Raw genomic sequence first — 25,896 nt, 5'->3', positions numbered from 1 at the left:
TAGGCAGCCAGGCTATTTTTCCATCGATTTCTACGGAATTCGTCCATCAAAATTTGCGGTGGGCGAAACCGTGGTGGTGGTGGATGCTATAAAAGATTAAGAAAACAGGTTATAGTAGGAGAACGCTTTTACATTTGAAGTAGGAGAAGAAGTCTCACAAGTTATAGAATGCTATCTGCCAAGAGTATACTAAGTAGGTCTAGTCTATCGAAGTCCGTTGTTTCGATTTCAACGCGTCTACAATCCACCAAGGTTCAAGGTCAAGTTATCGGTATTGATTTGGGTACCACGAACTCTGCTGTGGCCTTGATGGAAGGTAAGATTCCTAAGATCATTGAGAATTCGGAAGGTTCAAGGACCACGCCTTCCGTCGTGGCCTTCACGAAGGAAGGTGAGAGATTGGTTGGTATTCCAGCTAAACGTCAAGCTGTTGTTAATCCTGAAAATACTTTATTTGCTACAAAGCGTTTGATTGGTAGAAGATTCGAAGATAAGGAAGTTCAAAGAGATATCAAGCAGGTTCCTTACAAGATCGTCAAGCACACCAACGGTGATGCGTGGGTCGAGGCAAGAGGTCAATCTTATTCACCATCTCAAATTGGGGGTTTCGTTCTAAATAAGATGAAGGAAACCGCTGAAGCATACTTGGGTATGACTGTTAAAAACGCAGTCGTCACCGTGCCAGCTTATTTCAATGACTCTCAAAGACAGGCTACAAAGGACGCCGGTCAAATTGTCGGTTTGAACGTTTTACGTGTGGTCAACGAACCAACTGCCGCTGCTTTAGCTTACGGTCTGGAAAAATCAGATTCAAAAGTCGTCGCAGTTTTCGATTTAGGTGGTGGTACCTTTGATATCTCCATCTTAGATATTGATAATGGTGTCTTCGAAGTCAAATCCACTAATGGTGATACCCATTTAGGTGGTGAAGATTTCGATATTTACTTACTAAGAGAAATTGTTTCTCGTTTCAAGACTGAAACTGGTATCGATTTAGAAAATGATCGTATGGCCATTCAAAGAATAAGAGAGGCAGCAGAAAAGGCCAAGATTGAATTATCTTCAACCGTCTCAACGGAAATTAACTTACCTTTTATCACAGCAGATGCTTCTGGTCCAAAACATATCAACATGAAGTTCAGCAGAGCTCAGTTCGAAACTTTGACCGAACCTTTAGTCAAGAGGACTGTCGATCCAGTGAAGAAAGCATTAAAGGATGCTAACTTATCCACTTCCGATATTTCTGACGTCATTTTGGTTGGTGGTATGTCCAGAATGCCAAAGGTGATTGAAACCGTCAAACAATTATTCAACAAAGAACCATCAAAGGCTGTTAACCCAGATGAAGCTGTTGCCATTGGTGCTGCAATTCAAGGTGCTGTTTTATCTGGTGAAGTCACTGATGTCCTTCTATTGGATGTTACCCCATTATCCCTTGGTATTGAAACTTTAGGTGGTGTTTTCACTAGATTGATTCCAAGAAACACTACAATCCCAACTAAGAAATCTCAAATTTTCTCCACCGCTGCAGCAGGTCAAACTTCTGTCGAAATTAGAGTCTTCCAAGGTGAAAGGGAATTAGTCAGAGACAACAAGTTGATTGGTAACTTCAACTTATCCGGTATTCCTCCAGCTCCAAAGGGCGTTCCACAAATTGAAGTCACTTTTGATATCGATGCTGATGGTATCATCAACGTTTCTGCAAGAGACAAAGCCACAAACAAGGATTCCTCCATCACAGTTGCCGGTTCCTCTGGTTTATCTGATGCTGAAATTGAACAGATGGTTAACGATGCTGAAAAATTCAAGACTCAAGATGAAGCTAGAAAGAAGTCCATTGAAACCGCAAACAAGGCTGATCAACTAGCAAATGACACCGAAAACTCCTTGAAAGAATTCGAAGGTAAATTAGACAAGGCCGAAGCACAAAAGGTCAAGGACCAAATTGCCTCATTGAGAGAAATTGTTGCCAAGGTTCAAGCCGGTGAAGAAGTAAACGCTGAAGAATTGAAGACCAAGACTGACGATTTACAAACTGCTTCCATGAAATTGTTCGAACAAATGTACAAGAACCAAGATTCTTCTTCTTCCAACACCCAATCAAATGAAGGTGGCGAAACCAAACAATAAATACCGTCACACTGACATCCGTATATATATATAATCCCATCCTGTATTTAGTCGTTTTTTTATTTGAAAATATCTCTATATATATGTAAGTTACTGTTAAGATTATAAAAATCTCGTTTTCTTATTACTTCGCGCACAATTTAAAACAGGATTTAGAATTGCACCATTGAAAACTGTTCACTTTGTAAGGATTCCCCCTATATAAGAGTGGAATATCCAACAAGGGAACAGGTATCAGTACTGAGTTACAGTTTATAAAAATGAAGTTCAAAGTGTCTCCATTGACTAAAATTATATCGTTGTCGGGTTTCTTAGCCCTTGGTTTTCTACTGGTGATTTTAAGTTGTGCACTATTTCATAATTACTATCCACTATTCGATATCTTACTTTTTCTAGTGGCACCTTTACCAAACTCACTGTTTGGATCAGGATCTACCGCTTACAGTACTTCTGATTTTATGACGGATTCTACACATGCTGGTCAAGATTTCGCACATTTCTTAACTGGTACTTTCGTCACTAGCGGTATCACATTACCATTAATCTTATACCACTGTCAATATATTACATCCGTCAGTTGTGCCATGAGCATACTAGGTGGTCTGATCATTTATTCAAGCATCGTTATATTTTCTTGGTTTTTCAACAGCAATTGGGATGGTGATGAAGATGCCCTATTCAATTAAGAAAGAATTTGAGTAATGGCATTTTACTCTCACATGATTAGCAAGGTTATAGTCATGGTGGTGATTGTAACTTTTTACCATATATATGTAAATAATTATTTATCTACCCAAAAATAATATGATGTTCATAGCGTGATGTACCAGAGTTGCTGTGTATAGAAGGTGTCTGCAGAATGTCTCTCATATATAAATAAAGAAAGTATACACTCTGTAATTTGCCAACGTGGGGAGTTATATCTTATGTTGTGAGAAATCGACGATGGTTTAGTACATAGATAGAAGGGTCATATGGAACAAGGTATATGATATTAGTATGATACTATGAAATAAATATATTTGAAGTGTTAATTTGCTGGTATCAGTAAGTTTCCTGAATTGACAATTGAATTGATGTAAAAATAGCCAAAAAAAATATTAATCGGGGCGAGCTGGGAATTGAACCCAGGGCCTCTCGCATGTTTGTGATTTATTTCCTAAGTTTTTCTTAAGAATCGCCCAAAGCGAGAATCATACCACTAGACCACACGCCCTATTAATTTGTGTTCTTTCAATTTTGGAGGGATAGCTTTTCTGTTTAAATTGAGAGGGCCACCTAATAATGAGCAAATGAACCCCTAAATAGCGTAGATGAACCGTTTCCTTATATTAGTTCTACAAAGTTGAATAAATCCAGCAACATAGACAGCACACTAGCGTTTGTAATTTGTAAACCATCTCTGTAGGTTCTTTGAAATATTAAGCTGCATATTCAAATGGAAATGTATTCCAGGGTATACGTGGCAACACACAACAAGATGGTGGCTAAATGTGCCCTTGTTTACACGTATTGAGATTGAACTTAATTTGCTTTTCTGTCAATTTCTTGTTTGTTACCTGATTGAATTATTCAGTTGACACTTCTCTCACGGACAAAATATTAAAATACGAAAGAATGCAAGCACGCCAATAAGAGTACTTACCTTCTTGATTCTCGTGCATATTCACACCTGTAATGACCCTTGCCGTCTATACAACCCTATCATAAAGAAACACTATTCGATTTCCCAATATTAAAGTATATACATTAAAAAGACATTTGACTATAAGTATTTTGCGACACGTTCACCATCGTAAACTGTGAAAGGAAGATCTTTACCGACGATACCAATTGATAAATTGTCTGTGTTTAAGACCTCATCTTTCAAAGACTGTTGAATGGCTTGAACACCCACTTTGATTATACTCTCAGGATCTTCATCTTCCAATTCCTTGAATTCGTCAAGGACTCTTTCTAGATAAGTCTTTGAACCTTGTGAACGTGCACCGATGGCGGTACCGTACAATTCCATTACGTTCCCAGAAGGCTGGAATTCCAAAAGATGAGGTCCCGTTTTATCGTAACCGACTACCAGAAGACCCACACCATATGGTCTACCACCATACGATTGAGTGTTCTTCTGTGCCTTATCGGATAATAAAAAACCAGCTTTTTCCACCGATAAGTCTCTATTAAATACCAATTTTGAATAATTACATTGTTGTCTTAAGAAATTACTCAATACTCTAGCATCTGGCGCCAATCCTGCTAGAGAGAGGCCCATATGATCATCACATTTTATAATTTTCTTCTGATACGAGGACAATTCATCAGCATTTCTCTTTAAAGCTACTACACATGCATAATTTTTTGAACGTAAACCCACGGTCACACTACCTTGTTTAATCGCTTCAATTGCGTATTCCAGCTGGAATAATCTACCTGTAGGAGAGAACGTGACCGTATCACCGTCGTAATTGTTTCTAAACATCCTGCTTCACCTTGTAACCTGTCTACTGACCTTAGTAACATTTTGCCACTCTATGCAATTTCTAAATTTTCGCTAGTATATATATCCAATTTCCCTCTCGAAAAAATCAAAGCCCGGGTGACAAGTATTAAATTAAAGGCATTCGGCGGTTAGTTTTAACACTTTTAACACTTTAATTAACGCTGGATGGGGACGCTGCTGCTGGTTATACGAGGTGTGCTAACTGGATGTGAGTGGAAACGCATGCTGGTTCGAGGTTAGGAGACGCAAGAGACGGTGTTATGTGTGGTGAGCTTGAGGATGGTAAGGGCGTTAAGATAGGCAAGTGTATGTGGAACAATGCTGTATGGCAGGACGATTGGTAAGCGATGGTTTTAGTAGGGTCCCAGTAGGACTGTGTCAGGGCTGTAATAGGTCTTCTGACAAGCATTCGCAGATTGTGTACAAAATCACAGCCACAGCAGCATCTGGCATCATATACTATCCCTATTGGCTGTCCATAGCTGTTGTCAGTATCGACTGCATGCAGCTCCGCTGCCTGCATTCTGATCTATCAAGTAATCACAACACTTCTGGGGTTCAACGTTGGTTTCGACGTTTTGGTATATAAGAAAAACAAGTGAGGATCCTTTAATATCGAAAAAAATTACACAAAAGTTCAAGATGTTGACAGTTAAAATTTGGCTGCTAAATATAATCTACGCAACCTTGGACAATATCCCACCGTTTCTATGGAACCTATTGCATGTAATTACCGATATTTATTCATTTTGGTTCCATAAGTTAATTACCTATTTGAGACCCCACTCAAGGGTGATTTACTACGAGGCAATAAAAGATTTAGATTCAGAAACTTCGTACAAACGATGGCTATCGACTGCTTCAACGGTAGATGAAATCACAGGTGCAAATCTTTGGAGACGAAATTTCTTCTCAAGACGTTACGATTTCAATTCTGTAATGGAACAATACTCCATTCTAATTAAATGTATGGAATTACAAGATTTTGATACCATTAGAGAAAAATTCTCCACTACGGGACCGTGTATGTTAAGGAATTTTGCAGGTATTGTAGATAAGAAACTCTTTACCAAGTCATTGATCGGTACAAAATTGTTGATTGAACAGTATCTTAGAAAAATTGTCGAAAGCTTAGAACTTCTGTCACAATCAGACACAACATCAACGTCATTTTTCCAAAGATGCAAACTTTCACTAGGTACTACGGCTTTAATCTTACAAGGTGGCTCTCTTTTCGGATTATTCCATCTTGGTGTCATCAAGGGTCTTTTGTCACAAAATTTAATGCCAAATATTATTAGTGGTTCATCAATGGGTGCATGTATCGCTGCATGCTATGGTTGTTGTAGTAACGATGAATTAATTCAGTTGCTGGACAACGGCTTTCTTCAAATTATTAAAAATGACGTAGAATTGTTAAAATCATGTGGTTACGGAAATGTCGAACAACATTTAAATTTGGGTACTTTAATTCAAAACTTAATTCATCATGGTTATTCACAAGATGTTTATCTATTTATTCAATTTGTTTTGAAATATATTGTTAAAGATACCACTTTTGAAGAAGCTTATCAGACTACAAAGAAAGTTTTCAACGTTGTCATTCATCCAACTGACAGTTCATGCCCAAACCTATTAAATTATGTTACCACACCAAATGTCCTTATAAGTTCTGCCATTAAGTGTAGTTTGGGTTCTGGAGTATTGTCAAATGATACAATACTACTTTGTAAAAATTTAGATAATAAAGTTGTACCATTTTTATCAAAGGAAAAGACAAAGACAATAAAATTTTTAGCTCCAGAACATTCTACTGACACTGCAGTAACAACATCGTTATCAAATAATTTAAATTCTCCATATACAAGATTGACTGAATTATTCAATGTCAATAATTTTATTGTCTCATTAGCAAGACCTTATTTGGCACCACTGGTTGTCACCGATCTGAAGCATGAAATTAAGACATCAAAATATTATTATTACAAACGTTATCCAGAGACAGATCAAAAATATTATATGAACTTACCTGAACTGGGAATACCACAATTAAATTTTACTGAAATGGAACCATTGGCATTCAAATTTAAATATCATTTAGAAAGAAAATTGAAAAATATCATTACAATGGAGTTCCATCATAGAATGCAAGTCTTAGATAGATTAGGATTATTAAGTTCATGGATTAAAAGATTAACTATTGACGAAAAAATACCAAGAAGTGCAATGGAAATTTCTATTGTACCAAAAATTAAATCATTATCAATAACAAGAATTATAGAAGGTCAATTAGATAATATTCCCTATTGGATAAACTGTGGAGAGAGAAGTACGTGGCCAGTATTGGCTCTAATTAAGACAAGATGTATTGTCGAATTTAAATTAGATGAAATCATTAAAAATAAAAATGAAGTCCAAGAAAATAATAATACTTAAATGTTTAATTTATCTATAAAATAATTTAATTGATTCTCTTTCATTCAAATATAAATATTCGTTTTCCACAACGTGCACAGACAAATGGTTAGTCAATTGACCACCTCTAGCTATTCTTAATGAACCAGTCACATCCTTTGCCCTACCGGTCTCTAATGGATTCAAACTTAGTTGTACTATGCTCTTATATAAACATTTAGTAATAAATCTGACAAATTCGGTTGATTCAGGTTCGAAATCGTGGTCCTGGAACTGCTCGGTAGATGTGGATACTACAAAGATATTACAACGTTTCGATAAAGGTGAAATAAAATATTTGAATAATTCATCACAAGTCAATCCTTCAATTAATGATAGTAAAATTTCAGGTTGATCAATAATAATCATACTATTCATCTCTGGCGACGTAAACCGTTCGACCAACAATCCTAGCAGCTTTGATCTTGGTTTATCATGGTTTTTAACGACAAAATCCGTCATTAGATCAACCACAGTATATAGTGTTGAATGTATCTTTAATCTCTGTAGTGAATTAGTATAGAACTTTGAGTCATTAATAAAGGAACCTATGACGACATGGCGACTACTGTTCTCATGGGAATGTCTAGAATTATCAGAAGAGCTATTTATTGAGGTTGTCTTACCAAAGAGGAAACTTTCAGCTAAGGCATTAAGTAGCCACACCGGCTGTGTAGACATTGTAGAACTTACTAGCATCATATCATGACTAGTTCCAGACAAGAGGGCCCTGCTCAGAACCGTCTGGTCGTTAAATATAGTAAGATCTTGTCTCTGAACTGTGGACATTGCGCTGGATTAGTGAGTGTATCCCATTTTGTAAGCCAAGAAGCTCATCGATTTTTATGTAATTTTTTTTTCTAATACTAATCCTCATATTATGGGTGTCGGAAAACTTGATATATTAAGAGACTCATGAAGTGAAGCTGGGCTATACTCAGCCCAGCTGTGGTCAGGGCTGTTCATTGCATCTCAAGATGTTGAAATCAACACTGGCAAGTAGTGATGGTTGGCTGTGTTTAGCCTCTGTCTTTTCGGAGCAGCAAACAGTCAGACGCTTGAATCTTGGACGTATTTCGCCATGACTACGAAACTTTGGCAATCCACTCGGTAGACAAGCCACTCTTTACATGAGTCAATCCGCTTACCTCATTCTCATTGTAGCTGCCGATATTTGAAGATGGAAGATGCTGTGCAAACAGGATGGCGGATTCTTTCGAGAAAATTTTAGCCTCTTTTGCAGCATCACTGCGCCTCTGACTTCTTCTCCAGAACCTTTTCGTATATCTTATATGTTAACAGGATCCTGGTTTATCGAGCAGAATCAGTAGTACGATCAAACGTGTGCCATGGTCAGGCATTTTATGAGAAAAGTGGTTAGAAGTCTCTTGGACGATGAGAGACTGCATGTAACCATTACCGATGATAAAACCGTACCAGAATTTTTACATTTCAAGAATGAGAGGAAAATGCCCATAGCAAGGGTAGACTCATCTCCCGGTTTCTTTGTGTTTCCCTCTGTTCAGTCATTCGACGTATTCAAGGCAAATGATGGTGATTTGAATCGAATAGAACTCGACTCAAACGGTGTTGGTATACCTCTATTCCACTTTGTCAGAAAACTGGGACTCGATTTATCGTACGATATCTATGTCTACGAGCTAAGATCTGTGGATGATGCTCCTCCATATGCAGCTCATCAGTTGTTTCACAGCACAAGTGAATTCAAGATCTATAGATCACTATATGGTACAATTTCTCTCAATATAAAGTTGGGTACCATGGATTATGAGTTCCATGGTGATAATGAACCTTTTGTCATGTCCCACATGAAGAAATTTAGAGACCTAGATACCAAAATCTTGGGTAGTGACTTCACATGGCATGTCACTTTCAATCCAGTCTTACGAAGCGATCATTACAAGTTGCTTCTACAGGACGACCGTGAATCTAAGTTCGTGGCTGCCCATTATACCTCTGAAAACTCGGATCTTCTTTCCATTATAAGTACTGTCACTAAGACTGCTGACATTATTGTGGGTGATGATTCGAATGGATCTTTTGGTATATATGACGTCTCCCACATGACAAAATTGATCGTATGTCAAGGGCTACTCATTCATCAATTGGAATTGCAGAAACAAAGACCAAAAAGTATTAAAAGAGAAGGCAAGGCGCTTCTAAGAATGGGAGTGAACGAAAGACTTTCTTAGAAGACATGAGCAAGGAGCCATCTCTAATCAAATACCTTCACATGTAATATATATAAATATTTATGATTAATTTAAGAATGACCCTTCCAGGTTTCGAAATGAAGTATTCGTAAATTTTTCATTTTGCGATGAGCATGAAAATTTTATTGTTGAGAAGAAAAATTTTCTAATTAGAACTTGCAAACCATTAGACAGATATCAATAAACCATCCAAAATAATGTTTACTTTACCAGCATTAACCTCTGACGTTGGTGTCAATGTCAACACCTCTGCCAAATTAACTGGCACCTCTCGTCGCCCATTAGAACCAGTTGGTAAATTTTTCTTACAACATGCTACCAGAACTTTAAGAAACCATACCTGGTCTGAATTCGAAAAGATTCAAGCTGAAGAAAACGTCAAGAACGTTGAAGAATCTAACGTTGACCCAGACGAATTACTATTCGATATTGAATTAGCCGATGAAACTTTGTTACATCACGATGCTAGAGACTGGAAGACTGCTGATTTATACGCCGCTATGGGTCTTTCTAAATTACGTTACAACGCCACTGAAAACCAAATTATCAAGGCTCACAGAAAACAAGTTGTCAAGTACCATCCAGACAAGCAATCTGCTGCTGGTGTCGGTTTAGAACAAGATGCTTTCTTCAAGATTATCCAAAAGGCTTTTGAAACTTTAACTGATAAGACGAAGAGAATGCAATACGATTCCTGTGATTTCGTCGCTGATGTTGAACCACCAAAGAAGGGTTCTGAATACGATTTCTTCGAAGCCTGGGGCCCAGTTTTCGAATCCGAAGCTAGATTCTCTAAGAAAACTCCAGCTCCACAATTAGGTGACATGGAAACCGAAAAGAAGGACGTTGAAAGTTTCTATTCCTTCTGGCACAGATTCGACTCCTGGAGAACCTTTGAATTCCTAGATGAAGATGTCCCAGATGATTCCTCTAACAGAGACCACAAACGTTACATTGAAAGAAAAAACAAGGCTGCCAGAGATAAGAAGAAGACTGCTGACAACTCCAGATTAGTCAAGCTTGTCGAAAGGGCCATGAACGAAGATCCACGTATCAAGATGTTCAAGGAAGAAGAAAAGAAGGAAAAAGAAAGAAAGAAATGGGAAAGAGAAGCTGGTGCCAGAGCTGAAGCTGAAGCTAAAGCTAAGGCTGAAGCTGAAGCCAAGGCTAAGGCCGAAACTGAAGCTGCTGCTGCTGCATCTGCTAAGGCTGACAAGAAGAAGTCCAAGGAAGCTGCCAAGGCTGCTAAGAAGAAGAACAAGAGAGCCGTCCGTAACGCTGGTAAGGACAACGATTACTTCGGTGATGCTGACCAAGCTGCCACAATTGATGAACAATTAGGTTTAATTGTCGACTCCTTTGATGACGAACAATTAGTCGATGTTGCTGCCAAGATCAAGGCCAATGCTTCTGAATCCAAGGCCATTTTACAAGAGTCTGCCAAGGCCATGATCGATTCCGGTAAGTTACCAGCCAGTTTATTGTCCTACTTTGCTTAGATAGAACGGTGCTAAACCTGAATACATACAGATATATATGAATATACTTAACTATAGGATGCATATTTGGCCTTGTGATAGGTACTTGCGGGTAACAACACCGGACATTTTTTCAGTTTAAAATATCGATGAAGTGTTCAAATTAATAGTGTGTGGGAGTAGTTAACAAGGATGATTTGATTGGAATAGGCGCATCATGTCTTATAGAGGTCCCGTAAACAGTTTTCAGCCATCTGCATCGTCATTTGGTACAGGGAATAGAAACTTCCCCTCACAAAACGCTGTCTCTGATAAGGCTAATTTACAACATAAATTTAAACAATTTAAGGACAAATTTGAACATTACACAGATAAGATAGAAGAATTGACAGATTACCCGATAGTGATAAGATTGAAACCATACATCCCTACAATTGCGAAATTTTTCATTGTGGCAACATTCTATGAGGATTCCATCAGAATTGTCACACAGTGGAAGGATCAAGTATTTTATTTACATGCATGGAAGCATTATCCAGTACTCTTCGTTTATTTATTTCTTGCTGTAGTATCCTGTTCGATGTTTGTGGGGTCTACACTGTTGATATTAAACAAATACAAATTTTACACTACGGGGGTACTATGCGCCTGTATTGTGCTCCAGGCATTGGTTTACGGTTTAGTTACAGGTGCCCCATTCTTACTAAGGAATTTCAGTGTCATTGGTGGCTTGCTCATTGAATTGAGTGACACCTTTGCAGAAAATAAGGTCACATCAGGTATGTTACCAGAATTAGGGAATAAGAACAGTCAAAGGAAGAGTTACCTGCTTTTAGCCGGTAGAATCCTCATAGTGCTGATGTTTATTGGATTTACCTTCAATAAATCGTACATTACACTGTTTTTGACTATGGTCTTCACAGTGTTTTTCGCTATTGGATACAAGACGAAACTCTCATCCTTGGTATTGGGATTTATTCTGGCCTTCTACAACATGTATCTGAACCACTACTGGTTCCGCACTCTAACAGAGAGAGACTATTTGAAGTACGAATTTTACCAGAATTTAAGCATCATCGGTGCCTTATTACTGGTCACAAACACAGGTGCTGGGAAGTTATCCATCGATGAAAAGAAGAAGATCTACTGAGCAAATGGACAGTATCATCCACCCCATTCTATACACATTCTTTCATATATTTATGTATTCAAACTGTCTTTATACTATATCGTTAGTTAATCACACGTGACGAAGCCTGACTATATTTAATTCCAAAAATTGGGCCCTAACCTTAAATTTTATAGTTAGAAGAAGTACTACACACACACACATTTGATTGATTACGCAAGCAAGCCAAAGTGTAACGAAACAAGTCTGGTACAATGGGTGGTATATTAAAGAATGCAGTATCCAATGAGGAGAGAAATAGAGATGATCCGGAGTCAATAACGGAGTTCAGGAAACAAGTGTATAAGAATACGCAATTGAATGCGAAACTTACTTCGAAGAAGAAAGATAGTCAAGAGCATGGCAAGTTGTTACCGAAAGATTCGCTGCTGTTGAAGCATGAACACGATTTGGAAAGATTGCAATGGAATCAGGAAAACTTGGATGAAAATGAAGTGACAAAATTGCAGTATCAGGATATCCATGTCGATGAGCCAAAGACGCCTTATCAAGGTGCAGTGGATCCTACGGGGGAATACTACAGAGAGGATGATGACGAGGACGACGAGGCAAACAATAATGATATTGGGAAAGATGACGATTTGAACAATTTCTCTTTGGGGGAACCTGTATTAAATAATGAGGATCGTGCTAATGACAACGACCAAATCGAGTCCATGGACGAAGAAGAGAGTGCTGAGGCCAAGCACAAAAGATTTGAAGAAATGAGGAAGAAACATTATAATGTCAAAGAAGTTTTCAAAAATAGGAAACAGTTTGATCTTGAGTACGAAGATGACGGAGAAAATGAAGATTAGTTGCAATAATTAGTCACTTTGTAAAGCTCTGAACTCATCATGGAGGAAAGTTGACATGTTTCTTCGCATCATATAATTTTTTATATTAGAACAGTGTAATACGTTTACTCCAAGTTGCATTTCGAGACAAATTGTGCAGACCAGTGGAGATTCGCCCACTAGCAAATGCAATAAATAGAGAGACAAGTGTACCATTGAGTGCCCCAGAGTCCAGCAAGCCACTGAGTCCTCAAAGGCTCTCTATCTATATATATTACTATGGCGACGAGACAAGGTAGCCGGGTGAGTCCTGGAAAATTTTTCAAGTCCAAATTTTTGCGATGAGCTTTAAGAAATATTGAGATATTAGCCATATAATGCTGTTAACAGGTGAGGATTTTAAGCATAACTAGTCAGTCATGGCTATTAATAAGGTAGTAAACTCCAAGAAAGTGAAGAAAGATGATTTGAAAATTAAAAAACCGAACTTACCTTTAAAGAAGAGCAAGAAACCGATTAAAGTTTTATCAAAGAGTATCAACTATTCTTTATGTATACCTACGAGTATTTTAAATTCATGTTCCAATTTAGACCAGATAACGCATACGCTGTACCAGATCGCCAAGGCTGCTACTCTTTTCAACGTTGCAGAGATCGTGATACTCGATCAAGGGAGCAGAAATAGTGAATCCAAGATCACCGATTCGATGTTGATGGCATCACTTTTACAGTATTTCGTCACACCTCCATATTTGATAAAATCTGTGTTTAAGAAGCAATATTTAGGGTATTTCAAGATTGCGTCGAAGTTACCAAGAATATTGAACCTCCCCTTCATGAGATACTTGGAAGCAAATGAAGGCCGTTACAGAGAAGGCCTTTCTATTAGAATGACACATCCTGACGCTAAGAAAGAGTTTAAACAGACAAAATACATAAATATCGGTAAAGCAGAGACCTTGGAACTGAAATCTCAATTGGTTCCAACAAACGTTAGAGTCACCGTAGACATCGTAGAAAAGAAAGTCGTGTCGCCAATAGAAGCTTACGGTGATTTTGTCGGTGCAAATTCGTCCTATGGGTACCATGTCAGAATAGCAAAATCCTTTGGAGATATTTTCACTGAATCTGCATTCTCTAAAGGCTACTCCCAGGCCATTTGGATCAATAGCGGTGACTATTACTACAATGAAAATCTGAAGAAATACCATAAAGTAGAAACAAAAGTGTCACAAATCGAGAAAATCATCAGATCAGACTCCAATGAAGAGCCGGCAAACGTATTACTCGTATGCGGCAAATGGGACCACATCAAGACCTCATTCAACAAGTGTAAAGACCAATTTGACGGTTGTGACGGTGCTCATCAATTCTTCGACGGCCAGATAGAACTGCCTGGCGCTGCCCCGCAAGGAAACATAAACATCGAAGACAGTTGCATGATCGCTCTAACAGCACTACACTCGTATTTATAATTCAAATATATACCACTTTCTCATGCGATTTAATCGACTCTCTTTATGATATGTTCGCTGTGCTATTGCCATCGTGTTGGACGAGGACGTAAAATTTTTTTCAAATCAGTAGGCCCACTGGTGAAAAATTTAGAGCTTGCCAATTACAAAAGTTGATGAAATTTAACAGGTGTCGAAGTTGGATTATAAGCATAGTAGCCGCGCTATAATGAGTACTTCTCAGGGATATCAAGATGCCTTGATTGAGATTCTTCAGGGGTTTGCTTCTCCAAACAATGAGATCCGTTCTGCTGCTGAGAAAAGTCTGAATCAAAATTGGATCACCGCCGAGAACATCGAGCCACTATTGATCTTTCTTGCTGAACAGGCTTCGCTCTCGCAGGATCTAACTATAGCTGCTCTTTCTGCGGTTCTGTTCAGAAAACTGGCTCTTAGGGCTCCTCCTTCGTCTAAGACTGTTATTATTGCTAAAAACATTTCTCATATCAGCGAAAATGCTTTACTTCATATAAGGTCGACTCTTTTGAAAGGGTTCGTTTGCGAGAGACCCAAGGATATAAGGCACAAGCTTTCAGATGCTATTTCAGAATGTGCCATAGAAGAATTGCCTGCTTGGCCGGAACTATTACAGGCCATCGTGGAATTTTTGAAAAATCAAGATCCTATATTCAGAGAGTCCAGTTTCAGAATTTTGGCTTCTGTACCACATCTAATCAACGCGGTCGATGTAGCAAATGTTTTGCCTGTGTTTGAAGCAGGTTTCACAGATGCAAACGACGAAGTAAAGATATCAGCTGTCACTGCATTTGTCGGTTATTTCAAACAATTACCAAAAGTTCATTGGTCTAATATTGGTGTTTTACTACCAAGTCTATTGAACAGTTTGCCTAAATTCTTGGATGACAATAAAGATGACGCTTTAGCTTCCGTTTTTGAGTCCCTAATCGAATTAGTAGAATTGGCTCCAAGATTATTCAAAGGTATGTTTGACCAAATTATTCAATTCTCCGATATTGTCATCAAAAATAAGGATTTAGAAACGCACGCAAGAACTACAGCATTGGAATTATTAACTGTATTCAGTGAAAATGCTCCTCAAATGTGTAAATCCAATCCAAATTACTCTCAATCCCTTGTAATGAATACTCTGTTAATGATGACAGAAGTCTCCTTTGATGATGATGAAGCTTCTGAATGGAGAGAGTCAGATGACACTGAAGATGAAGAAGAGGTCACATACGATCATGCACGTCAATCCTTAGATCGTGTTTCTTTAAAATTAGGTGGTGAGTATTTGGCTCCAACTTTATTCCAATATTTACAACAAATGGTTAAATCAAGTGAATGGAGAGAAAGATTTGCAGCAATGATGGCCTTATCTTCTGCTGCAGAAGGTTGTCAAGACGTCTTAATAGGTGAAATTCCAAAAATTCTTGATATGGTCATTTCCTTAATCAACGATCCACATCCAAGAGTTCAGTACGGTTGTTGTAATGTATTAGGTCAAATTTCTACTGATTTTGCTCCATTAATTCAAAGAACTTCCCATGATAGAATTGTTCCTGCTTTAATTTCAAAATTGACCCCGGAATCCCTCGATAGAGTTCAAACCCATGCAGCTGCAGCTTTAGTGAACTTCTCTGAACAAGCCAATCAAGGTATTCTTGAACCATATCTAGACAGTTTATTGACCAACTTATTAACACTCTTACAAAGTAATAAACTTTATGTTCAAGAGCAAGCTTTGACTACAATTGCATTCATTGCAGAAGCCGCAAAGACTAAATTTATCAAATATTATGATACGTTAATGCCATTACTATTAAACGTTTTGAAAATGGAAAATGTTGATAGTAACGGTGTTCTAAAGGGGAAATGTATTGAATGTGCAACTCTCATCGCTGCCGCTGTCGGTAAACAGAAATTTTCAGAACATTCCCAGGAATTGATAAATCTTTTATTAGCACACCAATCAAACTCTGTTGATGATGAAAACGAATCTATCAGATCATACTTGGAGCATGGATGGGGTAGAATATGTAAAATTTTAGGGGCTGATTTTGTTCCTTTACTACCTGTTGTATTACCACCACTTTTAGAAACTGCTAAAGCTACACAGGATGTAAGTCTGATTGAAGAAGAAGAAGCTGCAGAATTCCAAAAGTATTCTGAATGGGATGTTGTACAAATTCAAGGTAAACATATTGCCATCCACACTTCGATTTTGGACGACAAAGTTTCTGCAATGGAACTATTACAGCTTTATGCAAGTATCTTGAAGGAACGGTTCGCAAATTATGTCAAAGAAATATTAAGCGAGATTGCAATTCCAGCAATCGATTTTTACTTGCATGATGGTGTTCGTGCCACTGGTGCATCTTTAATTCCAATTCTGTTAAATTGCTTAGTTAGTGCTTCTGGATCCCAAAACGAAGAAATATTACAATTGTGGCAATTTGCCTCCGCTAAATTAATTGGTGGCATCAATACCGAACCAATGTTAGAGATCACCCAAGCTTACCATACCGCTTTGGTAGACGGTATGACCGTGATGAGCAATGTTTCTCTCAATGAAGAACTATTGCCTCAATACGTAAAGGGTGTTACTAATAACTTGAGCGATGTCTTTGAAAGGATTAAGGAACGTCATAATGAGGCTGATGAATATAATGAAGGCCTTGATGACGAACTTGACGAATTTACCGACGAAGATTTACTAGATGAAATTAATAAATCTCTTTCATCTATAATGAAAACTTCTGGTCAAACATTCTTGCCATACATTCAGATAATATGGCCATTGATCCAAACTTACTTACAAGACACTGAAGTTATTTTATTACTTTTCTCACTTGTAGCAATTGGTGATATCATACAATATTATGGGGATGTTACAGCCTCTTTCAAAGATTCTTTCATTGAAAAAGTCAAATCATTCCTCGTTTCACCAGAACCACAACTACGTCAAGCATCCGCATACATTATCGGTGTATGTGCTCAATTTGCACCAAATACATATGGAGAAATTTGCGTCTCATCACTAGAAACTTTGCTGCAAGTCATCAATATTCCTGAAGCTAAGAATGAAGAGAACCAATCTGCTACCGAAAATGCTAGTGCTGCAATTGCTAAGATTCTTTATGCATTCAATTCAAACATCCCAAAGGTTGATGAATATACTTCTACGTGGTTCAAATCTTTGCCAACTACTGTTGATGAAGAGGCCGCTTCCTTCAACTACATGTATTTAAGTCACCTTATTGATTCCAATTCCCCTATAATCTGTGAGCCTTCTAATATTCCAATTATTGTTAATAACGTCGTTTTAGCTTTACATCATAAGTCAATTGGTGGCAAAACTGCCGAGCTTGTAGTAGGATCATTAAAGAAATTACTAAGTACATTACCACAGAACGATGCTATGGCCATGCTTCAAAGATATCCAGATGATTACATGCAAACTATTCAGCGTTGGTTTTCCTAAATAATACAGTGAGAGAAAAAAAAATACTTTCACTATTAGTGCTGCAACCATCACCATTGTTGTACTATAGATCTTTGCATCTATTATATTTACCATATTAAAGTAGCCGTTTACCTTCTTCAAATGGTCGATGACATATTTATGTATATAATAGTTATTTCATTATGATAAACATATTACATTTTTGTTAATAAATAATCGAAAAAGAATAACTATATTCTGTAAAACTAGAAAAACCTATATTTAAAATATAAACTAATGGTACCTACTGAGAATCTGCTCAGATTAAAGCGAAAGAAACACCAGCTGCAACGGAAACACTAACCACACATGATAAAATAACTTGAGCTAGGTTAACTCTGAAGTTTGCCTGAGCAGAACTCGACTTGGTGCTAGTAGCAGATGCAGAAGAAGAAGAAGAAGAAGAAGAACCACTGCTTTTGCTGCTTGCTTCAGATGAGCTAGCAGAACTAGTCTTAGCAGCAGAGCCGCCAGAAACGAAAGTAGCTGAATCGGTTGCTGAGTTGGTACCAATACTACCAATTTCCTTCAAAGCAGAGGAGCAACCGGCTTGAGTGGTAGCGGATTGAAGAGTAGCAGAACCACTGAAGTCACAAGCGGAGGAAGAACCACCTTCTGATTCGTAGTATAAGTTTAAGACGAAGTTTAATTGTTCTTTGGAAGAACAAAAGGAGTAAGCACCATATTCACCACTGGTACCATTGACAGAAATTCCGTCACAAGAGATGACACCACAAACGTAATCGAACAGATCGGCGTAGTTATCAGAATCAACACTATCAGCAACAACACAGGAGCTAGCAGCGTTCATACATGAACACAAATTGTTATCTGGAGTTGGTGGTAAGTCGGTAGAGGCTTTCCAGTATTTATATTCAGTTGGGCAGCTTAAGGAAGTTGAAGATGGAGTGTAAGAGGCAGAGTTAGTAGAAGTTGGAGAGATACTGTGAATTTTTTTAGAATAATTGTTGAAATCACTTAACGTTTTAACGTCGCCATCATCGATACTGACTAAACCGTAGTTGTTTGTTTCTTCGAAGTACATATAAACGATACCACCGGACCAGACGTCGGTCATGTCACTACCATAAAGAGCTTGAACTTCAGTGAATTGTCTTGGTGTGACTTCGTTACAACCATATTCGGAAAAGAAAAGTGGAATACTTAAGTTTTTAAACTCTTGAGTTCTGTCAGAGTAACCAGAAGTCTTGAAAGTGGAACTACCACACCATTCGTACATGTTAATACCGTAGAAATCAGCCTTGACATCGTCATCACCGCAAGCGAAGTAATCGGCGATGAAGACTCTGGTGTCAGCGTCATCGTTAGAAGAGTAGCCAACAGGAATAGATCTGTAACCTTGATCGCTGATGTACTGTTTAGTATCTCTAACGGCAGCCTTGACGAAAGCAGAAGCATCAGAATTCGTGTAATTGTTGGTGACCTCATTACCAGCGAAGAAACCTAAGACGTTTGTGTAGTTCGAGAACATGTCAACAACTTCCTTGTAACGGTCGAACATGTCAACGGTCCAAGATGGACTGGCCCTGTTAATAGAGTTTGCTGGCTCAGATAAATCGGCAATAACGTAGATACCGGCATCATTCAAAGCTTGCATACATTCGCTATGGTCTAAAGAAGTATTAACTGCGTACACACGAATAACATTAGTGTCTAATTGTTGTAAGTATGGAATATCTCTAGAACAAGTATCATAATCAGCTAATGGATCGTTGATAGTACTACCGGACGTACTATTGGCTGTATCAGCTTGGTAAGCAACACCTCTGATATAAAATTGTGAACCGTTATTAGAGTAGAAGAATTTGTTACCACTGATTTCAATGGCTGGAAGGTCGTCAGCAATCACTTGGTTGGCTAAAACAAGACCAGAAGTTAGCAAACTTAGAGTTTTGAGTAACATTGGTTCACTAGTTGAGCGATGGCGGAATGTTGTAAAAGAATTATATAAACTAACTATTAATTATACTGATTCGAAATTAGGAGGGAAAATTAGAAAAACATCAGAATTTTCGTGATCTATATATATTCTCGAGGAATTTTTCTGCTCTTACGTCTTCCGATACGTACAACTCGTAGAACAAGCATGCTTGAAACTGAATAAATCACCTAGGGCCCAGGCGTTTGAGCAGGGTTTTCTCGAATCACAATGACAGTTCTCAGAACTCGACGTACGAAAAAAAATGGCTTCGAGAAATTTTTTGGCAAAAAGAAAACAAAAGGTTCGCTACTTAAAATAGTACGATCATTTTTAGCCTAAAAAAAAAAAAGAAGCTGGGAACGGATCCGCGACGGAAAATCCTGATCGACGGTAGCAGGAAATAATGAGAGCGATCAACTAAGAAACGCCAAATATCGCTGGACTATCTGACTGTTTTAAATGGGGTAAACGGCGGGGTGGTTACCAAAATAGTAGAAGGTGCGTTAGGTCCTGTATCGTTATTTTTTTGCTTATTCGGTTGGATTATGGAAAAAGCTGGAGTATCTCTTGCTAAAGCCCTTGGATCAGGAATGAATCTTGTAGCTAGTATTGGTAGAACTAAGGAACTGACTAAAATGATTAAAATCAACATATACAGGAGAAAATACTTTCTTATAATACTGTTCCGAAGTCTTTTCTGTTTTCTACTGAAAATTCTAGTGCTTGAAGTTATAGCCGCTGGTTTCAACCAGAATAACACCATAGAATGCCAACGATCTATTAATGGAATAAAGAGTATCGGAGTCTGCATGTAGAGTAGAAAATGACCTAAAAAAAAATCTCCAGCAAAATATGACATTTCCATGATCTTAACTAAAAATTCTCTTAGTGGCTGGGAGATAACGTGCCATCCCATACCTGTGTTATACCATTTGCCGGTCCACCACGCTATGTGTGATTTGTTATTTCTAAATTCTTTTGTTAAAAAAATTATGGTCACTATGTTGAATAAAACAATATGTAAATTAATGGAAGTAATCATAAGTATTAAAGTCCGCGTAAAATTCCAACTTTCAAGTATCCACATAAGTTCAAACGTTATCAAATAGATTGTTACCGATAATCCATGTGCCAAGAATGCGATGACAGATCCTGTATTGTTTTTAAAACATAACAACAATGGCCCACTAAATATCGAAAGACAGAAGAACACTATAAGCACAATAGTATTGAATATTATTGGCAAGAGCGTTACAATAACCAATCGGAATATCGAGTTAGTCAATTTTGCTCTAGTGACACCAGTTTGAGCATTAGTAAATGAATACGCTGAAAAGCAGAACGCGAATACAAACAGCGGCAAAAAGAGCTCAGAAAATAATACATTCCAAAATCGTGTCCTGTGTACATCATCAGTGTCCCTTTCTGAATTATCTGTGATAACCTTCCGTTTGTAACCAGTATATCTTGCCCTTGATGTTTTAATATAAGTTGCCCAAGATTCCTTTTTATATTCTGAATTTCCAGAAGATAACCAACGAATGTAATTTCTGTAGTCTATAAAGAATTCAGTAAATGCGAACTGATGAGGGTTGAATATAAATGGAGCAAAACATAGTGAAACAACAGTTATCCAAAACCAGAGTAGAGCTGGCTGCCACATAGAAGCCGTTGCAAATACAAGCATTAAGAAAATTTCAACGCCTGTATAGATTGAAATGATAACATATCTAGAATATAGCATAGCAAAATCAATTCTTGTGATTGCAAAACCTCTACCAGTAGATATATATTTAGCCCCTCCGAATGTTATATCAGTCAATAATGAATTAGAATAGACTTGGCACACAAATACTTCGAAGAGAGGTGCCATAGAAAGTATGTGGTGGAAGAAGCGTTTTGCTGCTTTAAGAACACCTTTCTCTAGCAGCTCTTGTATCAGTAGAGGTGCAAAAGCAATAAAGAAGACAATGAATATTGAAAGTACAAAAATGGAGACCCAATGTAGGGCCGGCTGGATATTATAGCAACCTATCGGATGTTGCAAATCCGTAATCAAGCTGTGTTTTTCATGATAGCATTGGATTACTTCATGATTAAGAGATCCCAAATTAACAATCAGCAAGAAAAATAACTGTAGTGACATGGATATAAAGAGGTTATTCAGATGAAAACCGGGGTGAGCGTAAAAGAAAGATAAAAATCTATCGATGGGGAGTTGTGTCCCTAAATAATAATACTCTCTTGATAATAATTGTTCGCCCATACCAGCACCAATTTTTGTAGTAAAATTCAGAATTGATCCGAATCCCAAGTCTCTGCCTTTACCACATTGATAGTAGTCACTATGCTTTATTCTACCGCCTCGGCACATCGCATTCATACCTGCATAAATATCTTCATTTAAATGTAGACCTCTCTGTGCCTTTGAAAGGCCCCCTCTTGTTGTCATAAATATTGCATTGATAAAATCTGGATGACCATAGTGTAATTTCCCACCTATTTCAGCGAGAGTCCTAGCGAATAGAGTGCCAAACGTTTGCTCTTTACCAGCGGCGATATCACCTAGAACACCAATATTTTCCGAAAAGATATATTCTCGGGCACCCAATATTGCTACCGGAGAAGGCTCTTCTTCATACTCAATTCCTGGAATATATGGAATTGTACTTCCTATATCTAGTTCCTCGAATTCACTCAAAATAGAACGAATCTTCAAGCATTCTTCTAAATAATTATCTTGATTGGCGTCAATAACTTGGATATATTCTCCTCTATAAAAGATTATTGAATGATTTTGGTTGTCCGATTTGCCATCACCCAAAATAGGATTTCCTGACAAACGAATTTTGAAGATTGGCTTGCGTAGCTTTGTTTCTTCATCCACTTCAGCCATCCCATTCGTTAGACAGGAATAATATATCGGATCTTGACCATCTGGTTGCTGTTCTACCATCAAATATGAAATATGAATTGAAGGATATGCTCGTAAAAACAATTCAGTTGCTTCTTTCTCTTCTGTAGTAAAACTTGTATAACGCTGCATTGCAACAAGCATCCTGAATTTTCTGGATGCCATGTTTTCTAAGTCATTTTCGATGGCTTCGAAATTATGACCGTACAGTTGAACCATTGATGGATTTTCGATTCTGTAAAGCAGTTTCAATGCCTTTGCGTAATTCATAAACCCAGAAATAGTTCTATACAAGGTTTGCGTTCTAAGTGATGCCCATATCCTTGTCCTTAGAGTATAAGAGGATTCAGAAGAACTAAATCCGAATAAATTATATGGCAGGTCACTAATTTTTTCTCTAATGAGGTGGTCAGCTTCTTCGCCCTCTTCTTCGAAAATTGATTTTGAATATACCTTAGAAGATTCATTATATCTTTCATCAATAATTTTTTCCTCAGCATCAAACTTCTCGTCATCCAACGAAAGCATGTTTGCTTTGAAAACTCTCGAAGAAGAATTTCTTTCCTGATTTAATAATTTTGTGTCGCGGACAAAGCAATTCCACTCTGTTGGATGTAACTGTTTTAAATATTCTAAAATTGTAATACGGCTTTTGGATGATTCTTCCTTGATTATTTCCCTTAAACTAAGTAGAATTTTTTCAGAGTAGTGTGGCACTAAAACTGTAAATGTTGGCATGCATTCTACAGGAATAGGCTCAGCGATTGGGGTTGATAAAGATTGGGCAAAAAAAGATATTCTTCTTTTGGCTTCAGAGTTTGAAGGGAAAAACTCCATTGACTTATAAGTTGAATCATCTTGTGCCACAAAAAATGTTGGGGACCTCAAAGCCTTTGTTTCCATCAACATTGAATCAACTTGTTGGTATAATAATTTTTGAACATGTTCGATGGAAAGTAGATGTTCTCTATACATTGAAATTATTATCGCATTCCATATCTGTGAGATCAACAACTTAGATTTGAACTTAATATCCATTTCAGAGGTGGCCAAAATTTTTGAGTAGATTCTTTTAGGCAACCTAGAATATATATTTTTCCATGGACTAAATATTGAAGTCCCCAAGGAAAATGACAGAATAATGGAAAATATACAATTGCAAATAATGTACCACAGATAGGTGTCTAAAAAAAATAGACCTAAATCTGATAACAGCATTAATAAAAGAGTAATCTTTGGTTGCCATTTACAAAGTAGTTTGCCCAATATTTCATCACCTTGGCATCTTGACATATCCATTATTGAAAGAACTCTGATGGGGTCTCTCAGTGAAAGAGTGAGAAAGAAATAAGATTCGATAAATTTAGCTAAAAAAACGAAAATCCATAACCCATATGAAAACCATTTACTCCTACCGGTTAATTTAGGAAAAGATGCTGTAAATGTTTGTGAAGAAATGTATCTTCTTTTTTTTCTATTTTTATTAAGATATGACCCAAAAAGCCCACCAAGAGGTCTAGCCGCAAAGAGCAACGTTGTCATTATAGCAATAATCAATTGTATTATTGATATGATATATGCCGATTTTGAATGAACATCCAAGTCAAATAGCCCAAGGACATATATTGATGGCGCAAAATTAATGATAAAACAAATTAGTAGGCCAAACATTCTAGTTGATAAATGCTGAGCACCAGGCCATTCTCTTGGTACAAACTTCCATTCGAATAGAGTTGCTAATATTTGAACAATGCAGGTAATGGTACCTCCAAAGGCCATAACTGATAGTCTTGCCTGTGGTGTTGGTTGGTTGTTTAATAATTGAACGTAGTTTTTAGTATATAAAGTTGGTGCATTGAAAGATGTGAAGAACCAAAAAGGTGCAAAATGTATAATCCAAAATCTATTAAAGTTTGTGAAACAGTGCATCCAACTTCTTGTTTCTCTATAAGTTTTATAGAAAACCTTTGACCATTTGACGTCTCTTAAATGCAAATATCTTTCAGGCAGTGGTTTATCGACCAACCTTTCTCCAGAATGCAGAGAAATTTTTTCAATACCTTCTGGATACCAGAACAATTGATTCAGGTCGTCGTATCCGATAATATTTCTATGGTCGTTACCTCTTCTCACCCATTTACCTTTAGAATTTTTTCTGTAGACTTGACACCTTAAAAAATCATAAAGAGGTGTAATGACATTGTTTAAATAGCTGTATTCTGGCATTTCAACCTGTAATTCAGGATTTACTAGTGTGACAGTATCATAATCCAATGCACATTTAAATATAAAGCACAAACATTCTGGTGTAAACCTTATTTGATTTGCTTCTCCCCAGCATAAAAGGTATAGTGCTAGTTGTCTTACCATTTGCCATGGACTCAGCTGTTTCATTTTCAATTTCCATTTATAATCCGCCGTTTTCAGACTAGTTTCATTTTTCAATTGTTGCTGAGTCAAAGTAATTTTTGGATGGGTATTAATGAACTCTTGCTCACGACGTTTCCAATCTTCCATCTGTTGTTTAATCGAAATCCCCCTCTTTTTTGCAAATTTGAAGTTTCTCTGTTTTGATTTACCATGTAGTTTCATGTTTTGGAATCCTATTTCTTCATCAAGATCTAATTGAGCGGCAAAATACCATTTTCTGAAATTGGCTTGTTCTCCACCAATATACGATACATGAAGTGACACCAGCGCATTAGTTGAGTTCGTCCTACTTGCCCTTGAATCCAGTTGTGCCATCAAATGATGGTACATGTTTTCTTTTGAAGATTGCTGGAATCCAAATTTAGCCGCCAGGTCATCAAATATGTCTTGGATTTCGAGCTTCGTTACAGGAACCTCATCATCCTGGCACCAGGCTGGATATTCCAACTCCGTTAGCGACACTCTGGGACTGTTGTACTCCATTGAGCTTTCAATCTTGTAGTCTTTAAGCTTGCGCTCATTCTAACACCCGTCGTCAACGCCTTACTATTTATCCACCAATAATAAATTTTTGCCGCCCATAGAAATCCAAAGCACAAAAATATGATCCGGGATGATACGTGTTACCCAGCCTATCAGTCACGTGGTCACAATCAATGAGGGCTTGGGTTTCTGATTTCCTTTTTAGGTAGGCGTCACTCTCTCCTGAAATACGGACACTACGTCATAATTCTTTTTACTGTTTTTTTTTTTTTTGTACAATGGCCAGTTTCTGTTCTGTTTCGCGTGAAAAGCCATGGAAATGGAAAGAAATTCCAGAATAGGAAAGTGGGATGAGATCAGGAACCAGAAATTACTGGAAAAAGCAATTCCGC

The 25,896-nt window shown here is 37.5% G+C and overlaps 13 protein-coding genes and 1 non-coding gene across 14 annotated transcripts; 9 read left to right on the top strand and 5 right to left on the bottom strand.

The window, feature by feature from the left end:
- Positions 1 to 168: 168 nt before the first annotated feature.
- Positions 169 to 2,130, top strand: SSC1 (Hsp70 family ATPase SSC1; the record flags this gene model as incomplete). Its single annotated transcript, XM_003959139.1, has 1 exon — positions 169 to 2,130. One exon carries the CDS (start codon positions 169 to 171, stop codon positions 2,128 to 2,130), a length of 1,962 nt encoding a protein of 653 aa, XP_003959188.1.
- Positions 2,131 to 2,390: 260 nt separating this feature from the next.
- On the top strand, positions 2,391 to 2,816 carry VPS55 (Vps55p; the record flags this gene model as incomplete). Its single annotated transcript, XM_003959138.1, has 1 exon — positions 2,391 to 2,816. The coding sequence occupies one exon, from the start codon at positions 2,391 to 2,393 to the stop codon at positions 2,814 to 2,816; it is 426 nt and encodes a 141-aa protein (XP_003959187.1).
- Positions 2,817 to 3,236: 420 nt separating this feature from the next.
- Positions 3,237 to 3,346, bottom strand: KAFR0Itrna7P. Its single transcript has 2 exons — positions 3,310 to 3,346; positions 3,237 to 3,273 (listed from the first exon to the last, which is right to left on the bottom strand). It is a non-coding gene; the product is annotated as a tRNA-Pro (tRNA).
- A 549-nt stretch (positions 3,347 to 3,895) lies between these two features.
- PRE5 (proteasome core particle subunit alpha 6) lies at positions 3,896 to 4,603 on the bottom strand (the record flags this gene model as incomplete). The annotated part of the gene is made up of 1 exon (XM_003959137.1): positions 3,896 to 4,603. The coding sequence occupies one exon, from the start codon at positions 4,601 to 4,603 to the stop codon at positions 3,896 to 3,898; it is 708 nt and encodes a 235-aa protein (XP_003959186.1).
- Positions 4,604 to 5,266: 663 nt separating this feature from the next.
- On the top strand, positions 5,267 to 7,060 carry TGL3 (bifunctional triglyceride lipase/lysophosphatidylethanolamine acyltransferase; the record flags this gene model as incomplete). Its single annotated transcript, XM_003959136.1, has 1 exon — positions 5,267 to 7,060. The coding sequence occupies one exon, from the start codon at positions 5,267 to 5,269 to the stop codon at positions 7,058 to 7,060; it is 1,794 nt and encodes a 597-aa protein (XP_003959185.1).
- A 9-nt stretch (positions 7,061 to 7,069) lies between these two features.
- Positions 7,070 to 7,867, bottom strand: ELP6 (Elongator subunit ELP6; the record flags this gene model as incomplete). Its single annotated transcript, XM_003959135.1, has 1 exon — positions 7,070 to 7,867. The coding sequence occupies one exon, from the start codon at positions 7,865 to 7,867 to the stop codon at positions 7,070 to 7,072; it is 798 nt and encodes a 265-aa protein (XP_003959184.1).
- A 560-nt stretch (positions 7,868 to 8,427) lies between these two features.
- DIA1 (Dia1p) lies at positions 8,428 to 9,291 on the top strand (the record flags this gene model as incomplete). Its single annotated transcript, XM_003959134.1, has 1 exon — positions 8,428 to 9,291. One exon carries the CDS (start codon positions 8,428 to 8,430, stop codon positions 9,289 to 9,291), a length of 864 nt encoding a protein of 287 aa, XP_003959183.1.
- A 218-nt stretch (positions 9,292 to 9,509) lies between these two features.
- ZUO1 (zuotin) lies at positions 9,510 to 10,811 on the top strand (the record flags this gene model as incomplete). The annotated part of the gene is made up of 1 exon (XM_003959133.1): positions 9,510 to 10,811. One exon carries the CDS (start codon positions 9,510 to 9,512, stop codon positions 10,809 to 10,811), a length of 1,302 nt encoding a protein of 433 aa, XP_003959182.1.
- A 196-nt stretch (positions 10,812 to 11,007) lies between these two features.
- KAFR0I02670 (uncharacterized protein) lies at positions 11,008 to 11,940 on the top strand (the record flags this gene model as incomplete). The annotated part of the gene is made up of 1 exon (XM_003959132.1): positions 11,008 to 11,940. One exon carries the CDS (start codon positions 11,008 to 11,010, stop codon positions 11,938 to 11,940), a length of 933 nt encoding a protein of 310 aa, XP_003959181.1.
- Positions 11,941 to 12,173: 233 nt separating this feature from the next.
- GLC8 (PP1-complex regulatory subunit GLC8) lies at positions 12,174 to 12,776 on the top strand (the record flags this gene model as incomplete). Its single annotated transcript, XM_003959131.1, has 1 exon — positions 12,174 to 12,776. One exon carries the CDS (start codon positions 12,174 to 12,176, stop codon positions 12,774 to 12,776), a length of 603 nt encoding a protein of 200 aa, XP_003959180.1.
- A 398-nt stretch (positions 12,777 to 13,174) lies between these two features.
- KAFR0I02650 (RNA methyltransferase) lies at positions 13,175 to 14,230 on the top strand (the record flags this gene model as incomplete). Its single annotated transcript, XM_003959130.1, has 1 exon — positions 13,175 to 14,230. One exon carries the CDS (start codon positions 13,175 to 13,177, stop codon positions 14,228 to 14,230), a length of 1,056 nt encoding a protein of 351 aa, XP_003959179.1.
- A 208-nt stretch (positions 14,231 to 14,438) lies between these two features.
- PSE1 (importin PSE1) lies at positions 14,439 to 17,714 on the top strand (the record flags this gene model as incomplete). The annotated part of the gene is made up of 1 exon (XM_003959129.1): positions 14,439 to 17,714. The coding sequence occupies one exon, from the start codon at positions 14,439 to 14,441 to the stop codon at positions 17,712 to 17,714; it is 3,276 nt and encodes a 1,091-aa protein (XP_003959178.1).
- Positions 17,715 to 17,994: 280 nt separating this feature from the next.
- GAS1 (1,3-beta-glucanosyltransferase GAS1) lies at positions 17,995 to 19,659 on the bottom strand (the record flags this gene model as incomplete). The annotated part of the gene is made up of 1 exon (XM_003959128.1): positions 17,995 to 19,659. The coding sequence occupies one exon, from the start codon at positions 19,657 to 19,659 to the stop codon at positions 17,995 to 17,997; it is 1,665 nt and encodes a 554-aa protein (XP_003959177.1).
- Positions 19,660 to 20,119: 460 nt separating this feature from the next.
- Positions 20,120 to 25,504, bottom strand: FKS3 (putative 1,3-beta-D-glucan synthase; the record flags this gene model as incomplete). Its single annotated transcript, XM_003959127.1, has 1 exon — positions 20,120 to 25,504. One exon carries the CDS (start codon positions 25,502 to 25,504, stop codon positions 20,120 to 20,122), a length of 5,385 nt encoding a protein of 1,794 aa, XP_003959176.1.
- Between the last annotated feature and the right edge of the window lie 392 nt (positions 25,505 to 25,896).

The sequence above is a fragment of the Kazachstania africana genome, chromosome 9 (assembly GCF_000304475.1).
Source record: "Kazachstania africana CBS 2517 chromosome 9, complete genome".
In the NCBI taxonomy this organism is placed as follows: domain Eukaryota; kingdom Fungi; phylum Ascomycota; class Saccharomycetes; order Saccharomycetales; family Saccharomycetaceae; genus Kazachstania; species Kazachstania africana.
The sequence above is the reverse complement of the archived record's forward strand: the minus strand, read 5'-3'. Positions and strand labels throughout refer to the sequence as shown.